The sequence below is a fragment of the Diplotaxodon limnothrissa genome, linkage group LG13, assembly GCF_057381915.1.
Source record: "Diplotaxodon limnothrissa isolate DT_005_m linkage group LG13, D_limnothrissa_male_GT1.1, whole genome shotgun sequence".
In the NCBI taxonomy this organism is placed as follows: Eukaryota; Metazoa; Chordata; class Actinopteri; order Cichliformes; family Cichlidae; genus Diplotaxodon; species Diplotaxodon limnothrissa.
In genome coordinates, this window is record NC_140608.1 from 26901696 (window position 1) to 26923231 (window position 21536).

General features: G+C 40.1%; 1 protein-coding gene across 1 annotated transcript; it reads right to left on the minus strand.

The window, feature by feature from the left end:
* Positions 1–9752: 9752 nt before the first annotated feature.
* On the minus strand, positions 9753–21331 carry LOC146620393 (cationic amino acid transporter 2-like). The gene is made up of 12 exons (XM_085369589.1): positions 21321–21331; positions 20827–21191; positions 20257–20412; positions 19989–20154; positions 18648–18778; positions 17113–17335; positions 16011–16147; positions 13898–14000; positions 10897–11021; positions 10531–10697; positions 10023–10131; positions 9753–9874 (listed from the first exon to the last, which is right to left on the minus strand). The coding sequence occupies exons 1-12, from the start codon at positions 21329–21331 to the stop codon at positions 9753–9755; spliced, it is 1815 nt and encodes a 604-aa protein (XP_085225715.1).
* Between the last annotated feature and the right edge of the window lie 205 nt (positions 21332–21536).

The window sequence follows — 21536 nt, forward strand, 5'->3', positions numbered from 1 at the left end:
GCAGTAATCAAACATGTAAAGTGGGGAAATGCAATGTTTTACTGAAGCTGCTAATTTTCATCCGCAGTGCCAAGCCACGTCACATAAAACTTTATAATAAGCAAATAAACAAATATAAATGACAAATCACAGAGCAATGACCTAAAGTCCCTGCAGCCATGTTTTTTTTTCATACTGTGTTTTTAAAATAATCTTTGCTGGCTTTTAATTCACATTTCTCTCGTTCCCAGTGAACTGTCCCAGTCCCTTCCCTATTCTGGTCCACCAATCCCATTTCCCCTGACACATACGGCATCTGCATCCTGCGACATTCAGTTGTGATTTTGGAGGAATCCACTGGAGTACATTTGCAGTGGGTGAAAACCTCTTTCTGTTCCCTCTCCTAACAGAAGAGTGGATGTAAATATTTGTGGGGCCATAAATTGACGATGTTGCCACCTTCCATGGCAAACATAGCTGGACTGGCCATCGGGCATACCGGGCATTTGCCCGGTGGGCCGCTGGCGATTTTTTGTTTTTATGGGCCGATGTTTTTTTTTTTTTTTTTTAGGAAGGGTATATATAATGAAAGGTGTTGGATTGGCCAATTGGTCATGATCGACTCTGGGCTGGACCAATTACAGCCGAGGAGGCTGAATGCACCCGCCCCCTTGTTTAGCAATCACGTGATTTTCGCGCATTGCATGCCGGGAACTCGTGGCAAAACAATCCAAGTACCGCATCAAATGCAAGCATTTGCAGCACCGCAAAACGTTCATTCTTCGATTCCAATAAATTCTTGTTTTTTCTTTGCCGCACAAAAAAGGTATGTACAAAACAAAAGGAGAACAATGCCGGTCCGTACAAAGACAGACTCGACGAAAAGACAAAGAAAAGATACGAGGAAAAAAATCAAAGGTGTGAAAGGGTTACCCTTACGAGCACGCAGAGGGACAAAAGACGTTAGCGTGCTGCCCAACTTTCACCACGCTCAGATTTATAATCATACGGTTCTTGGAGTGAGTGCATACACTCATGAAGTTTAGTAACTTCAGGTCACTGCAACAAGCCCAGGTACAGTTTACCGACGGATGGGTACAGGACCTTGAAACGCACCGTGTAGAACGAAAGACCATCGTACGAACAAAGGTAAGTTTACCAGTCTCACAAATCGTCGTCATAAATACACATTCGTTAACAGTTTATTAATGTAACCTTTGAGCTCAACGGTAATTAATTAGTAGTGGAAATAATTTCTGGTTCATCACAGAAATGTAGCAGTGACAATAATACTGTATGCTGTAATCGTACTGGACAATTAGTGATACAAAACAACTGTTTTATCCTGTGAATAAAAGTATATGTTTTTGTCAATGTACCATAATAACAGGAGTGAAACGCAATATTGTGTCAGGACAATTCACTATTTATGCACAATAAACAAAGGATCATAGCGCGACAATTTCTGTTCAGCGCCAAACTTGCTTGTAACCTATATCACCAATTATGTTAAGAAAAATGACGCATTAACTACAACAGCAGACTGACCTTTGTGTAAATGCTTGGAGCAGACTAACCTGTGAGCTGGAGTGTTCTGGGACGTTATATTTGGTATATCCACACCATCCGTCGTCGGCTCTTACTTCGGAAACATGGCTTAAAAAAATTTCTCTTCAACGACGTAATCCGATAAAAAAAAAACGATCGGCTTCCCGTGGCTGTCATGCGACCGGCTGTTGCAGTTAATAATACAACAGCTTCTTGCCATTTTTTGTGTTTCTTTTTAATCGCTGTGTAACTGAGTTCAATTGAAAGCCTGCGTGCGCTAGTACCTCTTGCCACAAGTTCCCAGAATCCTTTGCGGTTTTACCCCTGAATGACGTCACATTTTCAATCTTTATCCTGGTGGGCCGGTCTCTAGTCAAAATGCCTGGGCCGATTTTTTGTCCCAGTCCAGCCTTGATGGCAAATAAGAAAGAGGACTATTTATAAATATGAAGCTCCATTCCTAAACTGAAACACTACAACATCTTACTGTATGTATGAACCACATTTGGATTTTTCTTTTAATTTGTGGTTCTTAGAAACACGACTACATGAAAACTCCACAGCTGACATATTAAATGTGCAAGGTTGCAATATGTTCTGATGGTCAGGGCAGGCTGTGCTTTTCTATGTTAAGAATAGCTGTAAACAGATTAATTAGTCATGTGTTACTGACTCAAATTAACACTCTCAGCTCAAATGGCCTCCACTATAATTGGAACATATAGACTACCATCTGCAGTGTTTTATGACAAAGTGAATATTAAAGACCGTGGTAACAATAATTAGGCCATTTTATTTGGGGACTGCAATTTACATTAGAAATAATACACTAAAGTGAAAAGCATTAAAAAGGGTAACAAGCAACTTTTATTTCCAACAGGTTATTGAAGGATCAACTAGAATCTCAGAAACTCTCGTTGACTTGGCTTTTACAGTCTGGAAATCAATGAAATAAACTGTAGTGATTTTTTTGCAAAAAGCCTGGATAATAGCTATAATGCTTTCATGTACTTCAGAGAACTATACATAGATTTTTTTTTTTTTTTTGAAAAATGAAAAGTAAAACAGGCCAAAAAGACTTTTTGCCTTGCTTTAATGGAAATGTACTTTCACTTATAAAACCAAAGGACCATGCTCTAAGGTACCTCTTTAGAATAAAGCACAAAATGGTAGGCTTTTATTTATTATACTGAGAAATAAGGTTGTGAAAGAGCTCAGAAAGGCCATGGCAGAATTTATTATTCATGTCAACTGCAAAGCAAAAGGGAAATGCTTAAGAAGTTTGTCAGAATTAACAGGGAAAAACAATTCAATTTATAAATCCATAGAACTAAATACATGCTGGAGATATGGGCTAGACTGGTGATCTGGCATGCTGGGCACTTTTCATTTTTGGGCCAATGGGCCGGCCTGAAGGGTTGCTGCGCATTCGTTTATTTTCATAACTGAAGCTGCACTGCCCAGTCAGATCTCTTAACGGGAGTGGGCCCTCCATTACCTCATGCAGCTTGTAGAAAAAGTGTGCAGAATTAAAACTGTGCAGAAAAGTACTGGAATCAGTACTCATCACCAGGCAGAATACTTGGTTTAATGTGTTTTGCATGTTTATTTTGTTGATTTTAGTGGTTTAGGTTTTCTGCTTGTTTTATTTCATTTTTTCTTTGTATAAAAAATTGATTGGTATGTTTACCCTGCTAGATTTAATTATTGAATAATTTGGCTTTCTGAGTAGCATGACAAAAGGCTGCAAGAACTAACTAGGACATTTTGGTGGCTGTAATTTGGAGCTTCAGGCCTGAAATACAAGTAACATAAGAGAGACGAGCACAATGGACACCAGAAAGACACCAGAGCGGTATGCCAGAGGATCAGCTGTGCTGCCATGGCTGCCGACTAGAAAAAGAGGTCCAAAGCTTCAGCCAGCTCTTGATTAACCTGTTCTGTCTACTTGCACTGCAACTAGTGTCAGGACAACAAGAGTTGCAAAGGGCCATTCCAGATAATTGGAATACTTTTAAAATATTTTTTCCTAAGGTTGGGTTTGAACGCATTCAACTGTTTTTGTTGGTTTTTGTCGCTTCTTTTTTATTTGAAGGTACTTCTGTTTTAATTGGTTATTCTTTTATTTACTGTGGGGTAAATGAAATACATTTTTTCCTAAAACATACCAAAAATCAGGCTGCACTCACACTAGTCACAGATATTTAATCTGTTACAATGACTTTGATGTGTTTTTATTGGACCTGCAATGCCCGTGTTTCATAACCGTGTTGTTTTGTACAGACTGTAGAAACATGGACAAACTAGTCCATGTTTCTACTTCACTACGGAGGTTGAAAAATATAAAAGCTTACCAGCCTGAAAGTGACATTAATAGGACTGGTGTCCACTCATTTTCTCCCTCTGCTGAAGAGATGATCCACATGTCTTTATTAAGGATTTCAGCAATTCTGAAGTCAAATTAATTAGCAATAATCCTGAAGACTGGCTACAGCAACGTCCAATTTGGTGACAGAGCCAATGCACAACAAATTACATAGACTTCACATGTATTTTAATCACATGAATATGGATAATTATCTTCCTTTGTGCAGCACTTTTATAACTAAAGTAAAAAAGAAAAAAACTCCCTTCACTCAAGAAACCCCCCCACCCCCCCACGACTATAGCAAGCACACTTTTATAAAACTGTGTTTAATAGATGTTTCCATTACATTTTTTGTGTGTTCAAAACATATGTATTAGCAAAGTTATGGTATATTATGGGAAACAGAATACATGTTTCCCATAATAGTACAAACACAATAGTACAAACACAATCGTACAAAAAAGTGGTACAAAACATGTTGTTTTGTACCACTTTCCAGTCATCCCGATAAGTGACATGGCTGCAAAGGAAGCATTAAGGAATTTAAGCAGATGTTATTATGGTGGCCATGCTGGTGTGTCTGGGTCACTTCCCTCAATTAGAGAGTTACAAGTGGACTACTCAACCATAAGCCTGGTTTTACACTTGTTTAATCCAGCAAAAAGGAGATAACTAATACTAAATACACAAACTAGTCTGACCACAGTGTGTTCGATCCACAAAAACATATATGCTGTAATGTACTCACACGTTTTCTTACTGACCACTCAAAGCAAGGCTGGACTGGGACAAAAAATCGGCCCGGGCATTTTGACTAGAGACCGGCCCACCAGGATAAAGATTGAAAATGTGACGTCATTCAGGGGTAAAACCGCAAAGGATTCTGGGAACTTGTGGCAAGAGGTACTAGCGCACGCAGGCTTTCAATTGAACTCAGTTACACAGCGATTAAAAAGAAACACAAAAAATGGCAAGAAGCTGTTGTATTATTAACTGCAACAGCCGGTCGCATGACAGCCACGGGAAGCCGATCGTTTTTTTTTTTATCGGATTACGTCGTTGAAGAGAAATTTTTTAAGCCATGTTTCCGAAGTAAGAGCCGACGACGGATGGTCTGGATATACCAAATATAACGTCCCAGAACACTCCAGCTCACATGTTAGTCTGCTCCAAGCATTCCCACAAAGGTCAGAGTTTTTTTGTCGTTAATGCGTCATTTTTCTTAACATAATTGGTGATATAGGTTACAAGCAAGTTTGGCGCTGAACAGAAATTGTCGCGCTATGATCCTTTGTTTATTGTGCATAAATAGTGAATTGTCCTGACACAATATTGCGTTTCACTCCTGTTATTACCATGGTACATTGACAAAAACATATACTTTTATTCACAGGATAAAACAGTTGTTTTGTATCACTAATTGTCCAGTACGATTACAGCATACAGTATTATTGTCACTGCTACATTTCTGTGATGAACCAGAAATTATTTCCACTACTAATTAATTACCCTTGAGCTCAAAGGTTACATTAATAAACTGTTAACGAATGTGTATTTATGACGACGATTTGTGAGACTGGTAAACTTACCTTTGTTCGTACGATGGTCTTTCGTTCTACACGGTGCGTTTCAAGGTCCTGTACCCATCCGTCGGTAAACTGTACCTGGGCTTGTTGCAGTGACCTGAAGTTACTAAACTTCATGAGTGTATGCACTCACTCCAAGAACCGTATGATTATAAATCTGAGCGTGGTGAAAGTTGGGCAGCACGCTAACGTCTTTTGTCCCTCTGCGTGCTCGTAAGGGTAACCCTTTCACACCTTTGATTTTTTTCCTCGTATCTTTTCTTTGTCTTTTCGTCGAGTCTGTCTTTGTACGGACCGGCATTGTTCTCCTTTTGTTTTGTACATACCTTTTTTGTGCGGCAAAGAAAAAACAAGAATTTATTGGAATCGAAGAATGAACGTTTTGCGGTGCTGCAAATGCTTGCATTTGATGCGGTACTTGGATTGTTTTGCCACGAGTTCCCGGCATGCAATGCGCGAAAATCACGTGATTGCTAAACAAGGGGGCGGGTGCATTCAGCCTCCTCGGCTGTAATTGGTCCAGCCCAGAGTCGATCATGACCAATTGGCCAATCCAACACCTTTCATTATATATACCCTTCCTAAAAAAAAAAAAAAAAAACATCGGCCCATAAAAACAAAAAATCGCCAGCGGCCCACCGGGCAAATGCCCGGTATGCCCGATGGCCAGTCCAGCTATGACTCAAAGTACTAGTTACATTTACCCATACATTCATTCATACTGTGCACTGTAAACCAAATCTGCCAGTCTGTACATGTAAATGTGCTGATTTGAGCTGCCCTCAAAAACAGAGGGTTCCTCTCTGCTGCCATTTTCAACCAACTGTGTCAAAAACATGAATGCATTTCCCTTCCATGATAAAGCAATGCCCTCTACAGGAAAAGCAACAGTACCTCATCCTTCTCTCTGTCCTTCTACTTACAATCCGCTTAGATTTTACACACACACCTCCGATTTAGATGAATAGAGCCATCATTGCAGCAGAAAACCTTTTTTTAAATTGCAAATTAGTAGTTTGTGGCCTCAAAAACATTGAGTTACAACAGTGTCCAATATAGTCAATGTTAATCCTGTTCACATCTTTTAAAGATTGCTTCATTTGCCAACTACCAAGTTACTTCAAGTATTACAGGAGATGTTAGTCCTAGCAAATGAGCCTGCATACATTTAAATCACCATGCGTTGGCTGTTATTTTCATTAGAGTCTACAATAAAACAGTATCCCCATGATGAGTAGCCAGAGTCCGTCCATTCCTCCTGTAATACTCCTGCAGTAATTCCAGGCTGACTGCAGCCACAGAGATGACACCTTAACCCGAGAAGTGACTTGGTAATACAGACAAGACATCATTTGCTTCGAGGCTTTTACCTTGAAGGAAAGAAAACATATTTTGAAAATAACCCTTCACTCTAGTTTCTGCCTCTAAGTGGTAAATGTAAGACCTTTATACGAGTCTCGAGATGGAAATGATTTGCAAAACACATGCTGTTTCTGCTTTCAAATGATGTACTTGAAGTTACAGAGCACCTTAATGGTTTTCGGGAAATGCCACTTTTGTGTTGGAGTGCTGTGAAATGTGTACGCGCTTCTTGTTAAAGGATAACCTTCTCTCCTCGCTCCTGCGCATTAGAGGAAAAATGTGTGTTGCCTATAGCTGTGTCGGCACATCGGGGGAATGTCGCACGCATGTGTGTGTGAGAGTCTGCTCTGATAGCGTGTCAGACTGAATTAGCCTCCGTTTGGCGTGAGCCTGGCACACACTGCTGCCTGCCCTCTGCCCACCACCCCACATATGTGGCCCAGATTAGAATTAATAACTAGCACTGCCAATCATGCTTTAATCACAATAGCTTTGCATTTAGGGGGCAGTGGGAGGTCACAGACATCTGGGCTTTAGGATGGCCAATCTGGAGCAGCTAATAAGGCAAGTTTGCACAAGTGTGTGTCGGTGCTCCCCTGATGGACTCATTTTGAGTGTTGGTGGTGGCAGCTGCTCAGGTGAGCCCCAGAGACTGAGGTGTTTTAAAGTGCAGAACCAAAAAAAACAACAACACACCAGCTGGAAAATATAAGACAGATTAGTGTATAAACTTTATGTTTTTGTCTATCTGAATGGATCAGTATTATGAGTAATATGTGGACCAATGACAGGACATCAGTTAGCGCAAAAGACCAGCATTGTTATTAGCAGCCAGTAATATTATGTACATACAGCATTCTCAAGTCCAAATGTCATGGGAGGAATTTCACTTCCAACATTATTTAATTGACCTTTCCTAGATGACGGTCCTTCGGACGGAGGATAGCATCTGGGAGCAGACAGGTAATCTGTACAGATGGAAGGATTTAGAACACTTAAGGCCCATCAGAGGCCAAGAAGTTTCTTCAAAACGGCTTCTTGAAAAAGCACTACATACCATAGACTGTATGTAAAGATTGTTGTAGCCCCTATGGCACAACCCTCTATTTTCAGACTCGGACTTCAAAGCCTTAGTGACAGAGTTTTGACCAGTATTATGGAGTTGTGGAGTAAGTAGATGAGATTTAGATTAGTGGGTGCAGTGCAAGTTATCAGGTAATCCTGATATCAGCAAGCTGAATTCATAAACTGTATGGAGAGCAAAAAAATGCTATGCCAACTCCACTCAGTGGTCAATGGTGGAAGAACTCCTGAAAACAAAGTGAATATCGGGGCCAGTTGCATAAATTCATGAGCCAAGCTTCGTGTAACAGTCGGTGAATATTTTAATTTGGATGTACAGTTTTGACATTTTCATTTTACTGTATTGAAGTTTTGTTTGATGCTTGAAAAGTTCTGTGGTGGATGGATAACAAAAGATCACTGTTCATCACCCATTTCCACTAAACAGATGGCACAGGTTTGCTCACTTCACTGTTATTTTGTATTAATGACACAGAGACCATCTCCCAACCTGGTAACACAAATCAACTCTTTACCCGGTAGGTTTAAATGTTTTGTTTGTTTTAAAAAATAAAAATAAAAATCGTGAACAGTGCAATAAAAGTGATTCACGGTTAGTCACGAACATACCACCAATGTTTCACCTCAATAAACAGCTATAGAGCAGTATAAGAAGGAATGTGTGGCTCTAAAGCCATTTACAGATTCTTTGTAAGAAAACTGAAGAACGTCATGAAGAACTTCACATGTATAAATCTGACTTTTTCTGAATACCATAGACCTGCCATCAGCTGCACACTTTTGACCACATTCATGTGACTTCATGACGTTTGTGTATGAAGGGACGATATGTGTGCATAATAAAAGGGCCTCATAGATTGCTCAGTCTCAGGCTACACTAATATGGGTCATAACTAATAACTGGTTGTGCCACCACTGCCACCAACTTCAATTAAGTATTTGTAATAACTAAGAGCTACAAATGAGAGAGAGAGGGAATATAATAATAATAATAATAATAATAATAATAATAAATTGTACAGCGCTTTGAAAAGCACTGTACAATTCCACTATTCATTCACACACTGGTGGAATGAATAGTGAAGAAAATTATGTCATGAATGAATGAATGAAAAGCAGTTTGGTCTTTGGAGTATTCAAGGTGTCCCAAAGTTTTCCACTCGAAATTTGATTAGTCTAGCACCGTGAGTGCACAGAACACGTCGTCATTTTAATTTGGCTCAAAGAAAAACCTTGCAGAACGTCTTGAGAGCATTTTTGATATCCCCCCCCCCCCCACACCCTCAATACAATTACTGCCAGTGTAAATAAAAGGTAAGGTGTACTTTATTTTAATCAGCCATTATGGTACCAAGTGCTGAGGAAATGAAGTGTTTCAGGTTCTTCTGCACTCCCACAGTGACAAAATAAAAATACAGATTAATAGTAATTAAGTATAACCTAACAGGAAACCATAATTTCTTCACTTGAACCAAGTTTATTTAGGTACATTTAGTTTACTTTTTTATTTTTATTTTTTTAAACAAATTTACTCCCCCCCCCCCCAACTTCAGAAACATACATCAATATTTAAAAAGTGAAATATTAACTCAGAAATACTAACATTAAACAACAATAGCCAAGATTGCATAACACAGATTGACTGATCAAACCAAAACATAGAACTGCAACATTTGTTGCCATGGTAATATTTAGTTCAGGCAGTTGTTAGCTAAACATTATGCATCAAAGGACACATACCAGCTTTATGTTAGTCAGGGTAAAATTCCAAAATAGGATTTTAAGGTGATTTCTTGATCATCTTAAATATGCTGTGGAACACAGCATCAAGCAGCACAATCCACAACATTACTGCTTATGTTATTGCTACTAAGCTGATCATGAGCTTCTTGGAGTCTTTGTTTCTGGACACTATGACGAACTCCATAGCCAAAGTATACGATCAGACCTGAGAAAAGGGGATAGCATGCCATGAACTTACTGTCTTTATTCCTTAATACATCTATATGCTCTCTACAATGATGCAAACCTGGAAGAATAAAAGCATTTGATAGCAATCCTAGTTACCTGAAATGGCTGAAAATGCACGCTCTTACCAATTGCCATCCAAACAGCATAGCTGACCCAGGTTTCTCCTTCCAGTTGAACCATCAAGTAGGTATTAATGAAGACACTTAAAACTGGAATTACAGGTACACAGGGAACCTGCAGAAGGATATGAACCCATGACTGATTTATGCATGTCATTTTGACTTTAGAAGTTACACTTTTTCATTGTTTTTCCTAAGTAAAAAGGCCAAGTGTTTTCTTTTTCAAGCAGGGACAGACAGTACCAGTACTCTCCTTACTATTCCTTCTTTTTGGAGTTTAACAAGAAGAAGAAAAAAAATGTCAGCCAGCATTTGCCCACTGGTTGCCCTCCCTTTAGTAAACATGCCGTACATTTATTTGCTATAAACTTTCTGTGCCCTGCAACAGACCCTTAGTGAGGCCCAGCAACTGACCCCCAAATAAGCTGTATTCAATGAAAATCAATAGAAGCAGACTTTCAAGAAGCATGAAATCCTACATTTGGAACCAAGCGCCCAACACCATCTGCTTTACCATGAAAGAAGCTTTAGTCCTGCTCTGTGGCTGCCTCCAGATGATAACAACGGCAAGGACCAATGTCAGCATGAGGACAGAGACGAGGAGCACGCTCCATAGTTCCCGTCTGCTGAGTGAGTACAAGGCCTCAGACAGGAGCACGGTTAAAACGATTACCAGGAACACTGGGGAGAGGTCGGAGCTGTCAGAAAACATAATACTAGGATTTTGTTTCATTTCTGCATTCTTAATAGCAAAAAATATTTTTAATGAATAGTGTTAGCAGTATCTGCTCAAGATACAAAGTATCAAAGTGAAGCAGCTGTCAGGAGCCTCAGCAAATCAGGTGGGGTGTGTGTGGCGGGGTGATAAAGGATGACTCACAGATAATGATGGTGAGAATGGTGACATTTTTAGAGGTGCGGTGGGTAGCTCGAAATGGAGGCCTGAGCACATCCCTTATTGAGAATGGCTCCAGTCTGAGGACAAAACCAGCATTATCTTTGTACCTGAAACAAACAAACAAAAACAGTCAGGCTTACATTTAATCTGGAACTCTTGTTTGACCAAGTCATTTGCAGTAGAACATACACATGCCAAATGTTTAAAACAGACATTTTACCTTTTCATGAAAAGAAAAAAAAAAAAGGCTTATTTTGAATTTGATAGCAGCAACACCTCAAGATTCGGGACAATGCCCTGTTTACAACGGTACACAGTTGTAAACAGAGCATTTGGGAAAACACCTGGGAATTATAGATAACAGTTGCTTGACTTTTGGAAGAGGAACATGGTCACATTCTTCTTGTATTTTTAATGTCAAAGTTGACTGCATGGTGGGCATTTCAGCACACTAGTACTATGAATCTGTGTTGTTGCAATAGCTGCAGTTAAGCATCATCTTGATTAAAAAAAAAAAACAACATCTTGCTGAAAAGCATGTGTCGTGCTCAAAAAAAAAAAAAAAAAAAAAAAAAAAAAAGCTGTACATACACTCATGAGTAGGGATGGGTACCGGTGTCCGGTGCCATGATGGCACCGGTTCTGACATAAACTGTAGTAACCAGACCGAAAAGCAGCACACATTTCGGTGCTTTATTTTGGTGCTTTTTTTTCCTGAGCTGTGATACACTTTAGATTCTAGCCTTCTAAGTTTCCGAGGATAGTAGGCGGGTCCAGGTACGTATGTTCTTTTAGAGCAGAGCTACAGATTAAAAATGCCCAAGGTGAAGTGTTCAAAAGTCTGGCTTTACTTCACAGCAAAATATGCAAACTCAGCAGCCTGCAACAAGTGCTTTAAGCTGATACTGTGATCTGGGGCCTGGATCTCCTCCATACCTGCTTCATACCCTGGAGGACGGGGCTATGGCTCCCCACACTCCCTAGCAGATCGTTACATGGAGAAACCTTTGGAATACAAGCATGCTGATCCACACAGGTGTACACACGGGTGTTCACAGACACCTTTCTTGGCTGCTGCCTCAAAGCACATTGTGTGCTGTCTATCTTGCGTGCTGCACAATATCGTTTATTATCTAGTATCTACTGATATCTACTGCTAGCTAGTTTATTGTGATGGTGCCTTTTTTTTTATTATGTTGCTCTTTGTTGTTTGCTTTCTCTTCTGTTTTTTTTCTCCATACAGGTGACCCAGGTGTTTTGTTTGTTTTTCTTTTTTTTTTTCCCTCTTTCTTCCCCCCTTCTCACCGTCTCTTCTCCCCTTTGGTTTTCTTTCTCTCCCTCTCTTTCTTTCATTCTTTCTCCCTGTCCTATCCCCCAGTCATGTCTGTCCCGTTTGTAGCAACTGAAAATAAAATAAATTCATAATTATAATAAAGGTCAATCAAATGGACCAATATGGCAAGGCCATGATGATCCACTTGGTAAAATAAATCCACTTGGCATCTTTCTTGGCCTTAAGACAACAATTCTGATGGCTAAAGATCCAAACGGGACGCAAAAAAAAAAAAAAAAAAAAAAAAAAAAAAAAAGTGATACTGTGCAAAGGAGGCAACACCTCGAATCTGATGAAACACCTGGCGACGCATAGCGTTTTTTTTAAAAGCCGAGAAATGCGCCGTATTTGATGGCAGCAGCTGTTCTTCTCTGCGTGAGTAGCTTAATGTTGTTCGTGTGTAATTTACGTTTAGTAGGCTAACCACGTCATTACATTAATGCATTTAAGGTGAACTAGCAAACATCATCGTAGTTACATGCGGCTGTCTTCTTGTTTGATGGCAGATACTCCCTTCACCCTGGCCAAAAAGGCTAAAATGACCAAAGAAAAAGTGGAAAACAGTTAAACATGAGAGGTTTTTGGACAAAGTTTGTGTTTTTTTTTTTTCCATTGATTAAGCACTGCTTCCAGCTAAGAGTGATACCATATATGCCCCATAGCTGCAGAAAAGGCTAACATTGTTATCTTTTTACAAAAAACAGCTGAACATGAGGTTTTTGGACCAATTTTGTGTTCTCCATTCTTTAAGCACCGGTTTGAGCACCGTTTAAGCACCGGCACCGTTTCAAAAGTACCGATTTGGCACCGGTATCGGATAAAACCTAAACGATACCCATCCCTACTCATGAGTGTATCTTGTTAATCTGGGGTTATATATCAGTTACTTTCAACGGCTCTCTCTTCAGGATAGAATGATTGTACAACATGCATATATAATCAAATGATTGGGATGAATAAAATACCATAAACCATTAAATATCAGTGTATACATTTTATAGGTTATCTGTGTTTTAATGTGATTAAAATAAAGGTGTATTAGATTTGCAAATCATTAGTACCATGAAGTTCTGCCTAAAGTTTGTGAGCTCACATAAATTAATTTGTATATATGTACTTAGCATTTTGTCCCAATGCTATTTTGCACCAAGTTTAAAGTTTGCATTGTATAAATGCTGTAAATGTTCTTCCAGTGATGTAGGATACATCATCTATTAACTAAACTCAAGACGATAAGTCAAAACAGTAGTTGATCCATTCTAAAGATATTGGACAGGATGGGCTTTGGGTGCTCGAAGCATAAAAGCACTATCCATCCATTCACCCATTTGCTTCCGCTTATCCTTTTCAGGGTCACGGGGGATGCTGGAACCTATCCCAGCTGTCATAGGGCGAGAGGCGGGGTACACCCTGGACAGGTCGCCAGTCTGTCGCAGGGCTAACACACAGGGACAGACAACCATTCGCACTCTCATTCACACCTATGGGCAATTTAGATTTTTCAGTTAACCTGGGGATAAAAGCACTATGCATGTACAAATTGATTTGCAATCTTTATTCTACTGGCTAGTTTGTTTTGGTTTTTTTACAAGAATATATTGTTTTTTAGTGAACAGTAGCATATGTTAATTTGTTAGGCTGAGTACTAACCTTAATATAAGAAGGCATACTGCAACAAGAGTGTATGCAAAAATGGTCCCAATAGAGCTCATGTCCACCAGTGCCTTGAGGTCAAATAAAAGGACCATGAAAGCTGCAAAAAGAGCAACACACACCCAACTACAGATGACACAAAAGTCTACAATTTAACACTTATCAAAAATGTTTAGACACATATATCAATCACCTGGATCACCTGCTGAGAAAGAAAAAAGAAAACAAGCAGAAGAGAACAAGAGTAATAGAATAAACAACATCACAATGATATATGGGAATATGACAGTAAATACTAAATATTAAACATTATTGTGCAGCACATAAGATCAACAGAACACAGTGTGCTTTGAGGTAGGAGCCAAAAAGGGTGTAGTTTGTGGGTGTGATCACCCGTGTGTACACCTGTGAGCATGGACGCGCTTGTTTTTTGTTTTTTAAAAGGTTCCTTCATGTAATGATCTGCTAGAGGGTGTGTGTGTGTGTGTGGGGGGGGGGGGGGGGGGGGGGGGCACAGCCCCGTCCTCCAGGGCATGAAGCAGGTATGGAGGAGATCAAAACTCCAGACATCCAGAGGCCCCCAGAACACAAGAGACCAAGGAAGACCAACAGAGGGGCAGCCGCGCCACTGTCCCAGAAAGAGCTGAGGAGAGTCCCAGATGAGGGCTCACTCAGCAGCCGCGGAGCAGAAGCCAGGGGGAGTTGCAGTGACGCGCCCATGAGCTCCGCCGGCCCCCAGCTGTGCCTGAGTGACCGAGCCCCAGGCCGAGAGGCCGTGGGCACCCCACCTCCGAAGGGGCCCAAGCGAGCCCCAGGCTCCAGGCCCCGATAAGCGGCCGCCAAGGAGTGAGCCGGTGTGTACCTGGACGCCCACCCCCAGACACAAAGAACCACCAACGCACCGATGTCTGAGGGAGTCCGACACTGGCAGGGGAAGTGGTGGTAGGGGGAGATAGGCCTCCAAACCTTGGAGGGCCTGAGATGTCCCCAGAGAGGTGGCGTCTGATACCCAACCTGACATATAGACACAGACATACAGGCACACACAGATACAAACATCCATTCCCACCCTCATGCTCTCATATGCACTTACTCCACACTCAACCAACGTGGAGACAGACATAAAGAGACGCTGTACACACGATCACACTCCCCAAGCGTACTCTACGAACCGGGTCTAGGTACCCTTGCCCCTGGAGGGGGGAACTGCACCCAGACCCAGGTGGTGTTACCCTTTTCCCTGCGGTGGGGGGAGGCAGACCGTCCCGACTCCGCAGCAGCAGGGAGGCCCCACATTCCAGACCCCAGTCGGACGGCCAACTCCAGGTGATTGATATATGCATTTTTTTTTAGCTGCCCATTCTGTTGGTTTTTGTCTTTTGCCCTTCTCCCCCGTCCCTCTTCTCAGCTGTTTCTCTTTCCCTCTTTCTTTCTCCCCTTCTTTCCTCCAGTCAAGTCTGTCCCGTATTCAGTAAGTGAAAATAAAATAAACAATAAAAGGTGAATCAAATGGACCATTACGGCAAGGCTGGGATGGTCAATTTGGTAAAGTAAATCCGTTGGGCATCTTTCTTCGCCTTTAGACAACAATTCTGATGGCAAAAGAGCCAAACGGGACAGGCAAAAAAAAAAAAAAAAAAAAAATGTTTAGACACTAATTTGCTTTGACATTTTGTCAAGGAGCAACAGAAAGACCCTGTGTGCAGAACTAGAGGCATCAATGACAACTACAACATTAAATAAGATAAAGCCTCAAACGAATAAAGCAGAAGAGGGTGTAAAGCAGCTTTACAAATTCAGAAAAAGTGAGAAGGTAACAGAAAATCTATGTTAGTCCCAAAAGTTTGATTCTGTCCATCTGGACGTAACGTTTTCAGTGGGAGATTTATTTACCTGGACAATTGAGCATGCATCAAGACACTATGTTAGATTTACTGGTTGGAACCATTTGAATGCTTATGTCAGTAGCCTCCACCTACAAAATAATTCCAGTTTTGGGTGTTGACATATTGTTGCCCCTCTGCTGCACCTGTTTTTGATTTTGTGAACACCAAAAAAGTTGAAATTGGTTAATAACCTATTTGCTAGGGGTTAAAAAGAGCTGCCTTACCAGCCACAGCTCCTGAGGACAATGTAGCCAAGACAGGACTTTGCCTGGAACTCATGTAGCTGAGTGGCTTGAAGAGCAGGCCGTCTCTGGCCATGGCATACAGCACCCGTGGCATTGGCAACATCACTCCCAGCAAACTGTGAATGACGTATCAACTGCATTTTAAACGTGAAATTACAGGTACAGCAAGTTGCACATCACAGACTTCACAGATGAGCCATAACTACAACAAAGAATGAGATGTAGTTTTATATGCCGTTTATTTGGCTTTGGTAGCACAAACACATACAGGATAGACAAGCAAAGCCACTTATAACAAGAGCTGAACTATGATTTCTGACAATAAGGAGAGCTTCTTTCTACCATTCTTTTTACTTTGTTGCCTATAAGATGGTTAGTACTGGACTCTGGATATTTTCCATCATCATGTTGTACTGAGGTTGAATTATTTTCATTTTTGACAACTAATAAGCCAAATAATGGCTTATTAGATTATGTTCATGGAGCTGCAGCCTTAAGCAGTCTGCTATTCCTCTGGTAACTCCAGTCATTGAAATTGACTTCGCAGGTAGTTGTGGCATTTGTGCATGTGAATGAATTAACATGCATCTCGTTCGACAACTTCTCCAGTTTCTGTGATTTAAATTCTAGTATTTAAACAGTCCATTACTTAGCTCTATTTATCATGTGTGTGTGTGGAACTTGGCATACTATGTATTTAGTTTCACATACGATATATACTACACCAAATCTCTGTATAGCTTACAAGGCAATATATTAATCATGATTAGTACTAGTCAGCCTGAGCAAATGGGGTCAAGTATTCCACTGCTTTGAAGTCATTACAGGCTACATCATCACAGATTGCCCTTGCTGCTTTTAGAAAAATGGTCAAATTTCAACACCCCCTGATGCCAGTGAGGGGCAAAGAACCTTTTTTTTTCTTCAGGTAAATCAGGCAATTGTGCACAACAATTTAACAAAAAGAAAGAAAAGATTTCTGTAGCACTAAAGTAAATTTAAGCATGCAGTTTTAACAATTGTGTAAATGAATTTAGCAATTGGAACTGACTCAGTGTTTTACAGGTGTACAAATCATTACCTTGTTGACAGTGCACAAAGGGATCCTACAGCAACAGCATACTTTGCAGGCTCCCAGCCAATGTACTCAAAGGCCACAGGTAATGGACTGTGAGCGTCAAGCAGATAGTAGGGCATCATAAGTGTCAGGGAAGCCGACACGCCAAAAAAAGCCACGAAGCAAATAAGCAGGGATACCACAATCCCAAGAGGTATGGCTTTCTGTGGGTTCTGCACCTCCTCTCCTAGAAAAGCAGATGAATTAGACGTACACTTCCTGATTCAGCAAACAATCTAATAATGAAATGATCTACACACAGATGAGCCAAAACAATCAAATAAACAGACCAACAGATTATTTTGCAACAAAAGCACAAACACTATACTGACAAAAGTACTGAGTCACTTGCACATTACACCTACAGGAAATTTATGACATCCTATTCTAGGCCTACAGGCATTAATATAGAGTTGGTCTCCTAAAACGGCACCGCAACAGAGAAGGGCCTTTTCCAAACTGTTCCCACAAAGACTTCCCTTCCCTGGAACTAAGCGCCTGGGCCAAACACAGACAGTCTTATAGCTTTATCCAACCTCCAAAGCTTAAGAGTTAGTACAATGGAGGCAACATTCTCCTGGCAGTCATCAAAACTAGATTTGTCCACGAGATTTCCAGATAGCAAAGTGTGTGGAGTGATTTTTATTATAATTTTATTTTATTATTCTTGTTGCATGTTGAAGCTCTACTTGGAAGCTTGTTAAGATCCAACCATGCAAAATACGATTTTTTGCCATCTTTCAAGTGGTCTTAAACTTTTGCTAGGGATTTGTATTTATTTATTTTTTTCAATATACATGTGTGTACACACACACACACACACACACACACACACACACACACACGATAGCTATGTTTTGATAACCATCTCTCTATCGTAGTTCTATTTCATCCAGTGCTATTCTCATTGAGATAGGATTTACGATCATCTCACAAATATCATCAAAGCACAGCTTTCTCCCCGTTTGTCTCCCATAGGGAACCATTTTAAAACAGCTCATAGAGTAAAAAGTAGGGTGTCGTCACACTGCAACCACATCACTATTATTAACTCTACAAACATGCAAATTGAGTATTCTGTAGTCCGGAAGTTGCTTCTGCTCACAGTGAATTTTCCCAACACAACATAGTTTTCTCTTGGAAAGCATTTATTTCAGAACTTAAAGGCTGTTTTCTTTCCTTTGCTTCAACAACATATATCCTGATGTTTTCTGAAAATTCACCAGGTAGAAGAATAGGCATACTCAGAATTTACTCAGAAATTTCCTGCCAATTTGTAGCTAAGTTACTGTGGTTGTACTTTGCAATGCCACTTACATTTGAATGTGGAATATCCTGGATGGAAGAAATTTCACAAACTAAACTGAATAATTAAGAGATGTGACCCGGTACTTTTGTCCACATAGTGCATTACAGACTGGAATATAATAAACAACCTCACAGGGCAAAATGTTTGTGGCCAGATGAAAGGTAACAAAGTTAATCCTACTCAAGAGTACCAGTAGCAACAATGCAGTCAAATCCAAAGAAAGCATAGAAACAGGTTGCTGCCCCGGCCAAAGTTCCATCAAAACCAAAGGGGAAAAAGCCGCCAACACCAAAGTCAACAGTTTCATTCGGCTCAAGTTTCCTGCACAAAAGCAACAGTAGTTTCATGACATGATATCACAATGGAAATATCCACATTAATGATGTACATACTATCAGACAAATTGGTTTTCTGCTTGTATAAAAGTTATACATATGACTGAGCAATTTGAGAAATCTTAAATATACCATGAAACTATAAAGAGCACAAAGAGGGGGAAAAAAGTTGTGAATGAAATAAATCGGATTGTCTATTTAGATCAAGTCTCCTCACCATTTGGGATAAGCATTCTCACGTGGTGACAGGCAGCTATGAATATACAGTACTGTGTAAAAGTCTCCATTACCCCATTCAAGCTACCTCTTCTTACTAAGCTCTTTAGATCTCCATTACCCCTCATTTCTTTATACTTTGCTCCCAAAGTAAGACTGGGCATCTTGTTTTTGTTTAAAGAAATAGTTCTCCTGTCTTCTTGAAGGTCTTTCAAAGTTTTTCTTTGGACACTGGTTGCTTTTTCAATAATTCCTGTCTATTCCTCGTACCTGACTATCTTCAGAGTTTTGTTGATCACTTAACACCAACCTATGAATCATCCAAGTGTGCAAAGGGCATGCAAGGAATGAACCAGAGCCAATGTTAAACTCCAGTATGCCAAAAATAAATACACAATAGAGGAAACTGGAGAACTTGAGAAACAAGGAAGAATTGGCAAGCCTAAACTATCAAACAAATTTAATATTGAACAAATATTTTATTTTAAGGGAAAAATGTTAACCATCTAACTAAGCCTATGAGAAAAGTGTGTAGTAATTAGTCTAGCAAGAGTTCCAAGAGTTTTGAAAAAAATATTCTGTGGACTAACAAGATAGAAGTTACAAAATGTGTGGCATGACATTAAATCAGGCAGTTCATGCTTGGAAACCCTGTGTGAAGGCTGAATTAAGTTCTGCAAAGGAAAGTCGGCTGAAATTCTTCCACAGATCAAGACAGATCACCGGTTATTGTAAAAACTTGATTGTAGTACATATTGTCCCTGTTATCTTTCTCTAATATCAAAATTTGTTTGATGATCTGAAACATGCTGGTGTGACAAACATGAAACCACTAAGGGGGTAAATACTTTTTCACAGTACTGTGTCCAGCATAGTAAAAATTTTCAAATATAAACTGAAACCTAAAACTGACTTTTGCAGTACACGAAAAAAAAAAATCTATCAGAATGTGAATGAAAATTAGCATAAATAAAACTTACATAATTTCCCAAGTTGCATTTAGAACTGTCTTTTTACTGATGTGCCAGTTTTTGAGATCTCCTTTTATAAAGCCAGAAGTGATGATAAAAATCAACACAGTCACATTTACTGCTGTAAAAACAGTATTCACAATTGCAGACTCCTTCAGACCATATGCAAGCACCCCTGAAAACAGAGGGAAAGATATAAACAGATGTACTTTACCTTTAAGAATGTTTTTCCATCTATGATACAAATAATACTTCATGTCAAAATTGCAAATGTCACCAGCAAGCAACATAATCAGCGCAGCAGCAAAGAAGTCTGGGTATTCAGCCAAGCCAGGTGAGTCCATTGGTGTGTGTTCCCCTAGATGCTTAGCCATAACATTATGTATCAGGTCATCAAATGCTCCAGTCCAGGCTTTGGCTATACTAGATGTTTCTAAGGAGAAGTTCAAAAAACAAGGCATGGAAGATAACTCCATTAATTGTTATTGTAGGGTCTTTACCAATATAAAAGGCCTCAATGTGACTGTTGTGATTTGACACTATACAAATAAAACTGAATAAAATCAGCTTTTACAAAACATTTGAGACTAAGGGTCATCTTGTGTAAAGAAGTAAATATCAAATTTTTTATATTAAATATGATCAAACTCCCTACAAATAGAATCAAATAAAAATAAATAAGTTCAGGCAGTGTCAGCTTTAACATTTGTCTGTTTTTTCACACTTTCTACCATAAACTACTGCAAAAACTGGATTTGATGCACAACTACATCACTTGGCATACTGCATTTATGTATTTTGTCAAATACATGGTAAAGATGTATAGTGCCCCCTGAATTCCACTTACCAATGAGATAGGACAGCAGCAGATTCCAGCCAGTCACAAATGCCCACACTTCTCCTATAGTCACATAGCTGTAAAGGTAGGCCGAGCCCATCTTTGGCACACGAGCACCAAGCTCAGCGTAGCACAATCCTGCAAAGACTGAAGCCACTGCAGCAACCAGGAAAGAGATGACGATACTAGGACCAGCCACTTCCCTCGCCACCTCCCCTGAGAGCACGTAAACCCCTGCTCCAAGCGTGCCGCCAACACCCAGGCCAATCAGATCCAGGCTGGTCAAGCATCGGCAGAAGTTGGACTGCTCACCTGCTGGCTCCAAAGGCTTCTTACGGGCCAGGGAACGGATGAACGCTAACACAGAACGTATTCTGAAATCAGTAGTACTGTGATTTAACAAAACAACCAACACCAGTCAAGGATTCAAGTATTATGTGGCCTCTCTGTGCCTGACTTTTTCTGGCTTGAAGTTATAATGAAAAGGCCAAAACAAACATTACCTGCTACTCATTTCACAGGTGCTTAGATCTGTTTCTGCTGTGTGGACTAGAAGAGGGGAGAAGAAAAAAAATCTCTTCTCTTTCCAGCTAACAGCCCTGCAGACTGCTGCAGCGGCACACCTGACATCAATTCAGCTAATCAGCATGAGGATGTTCAGGCCTCCTGTCTCACTGCTTCTATCAATGAATTGTCAACAGTATGAGGTATATATGCTG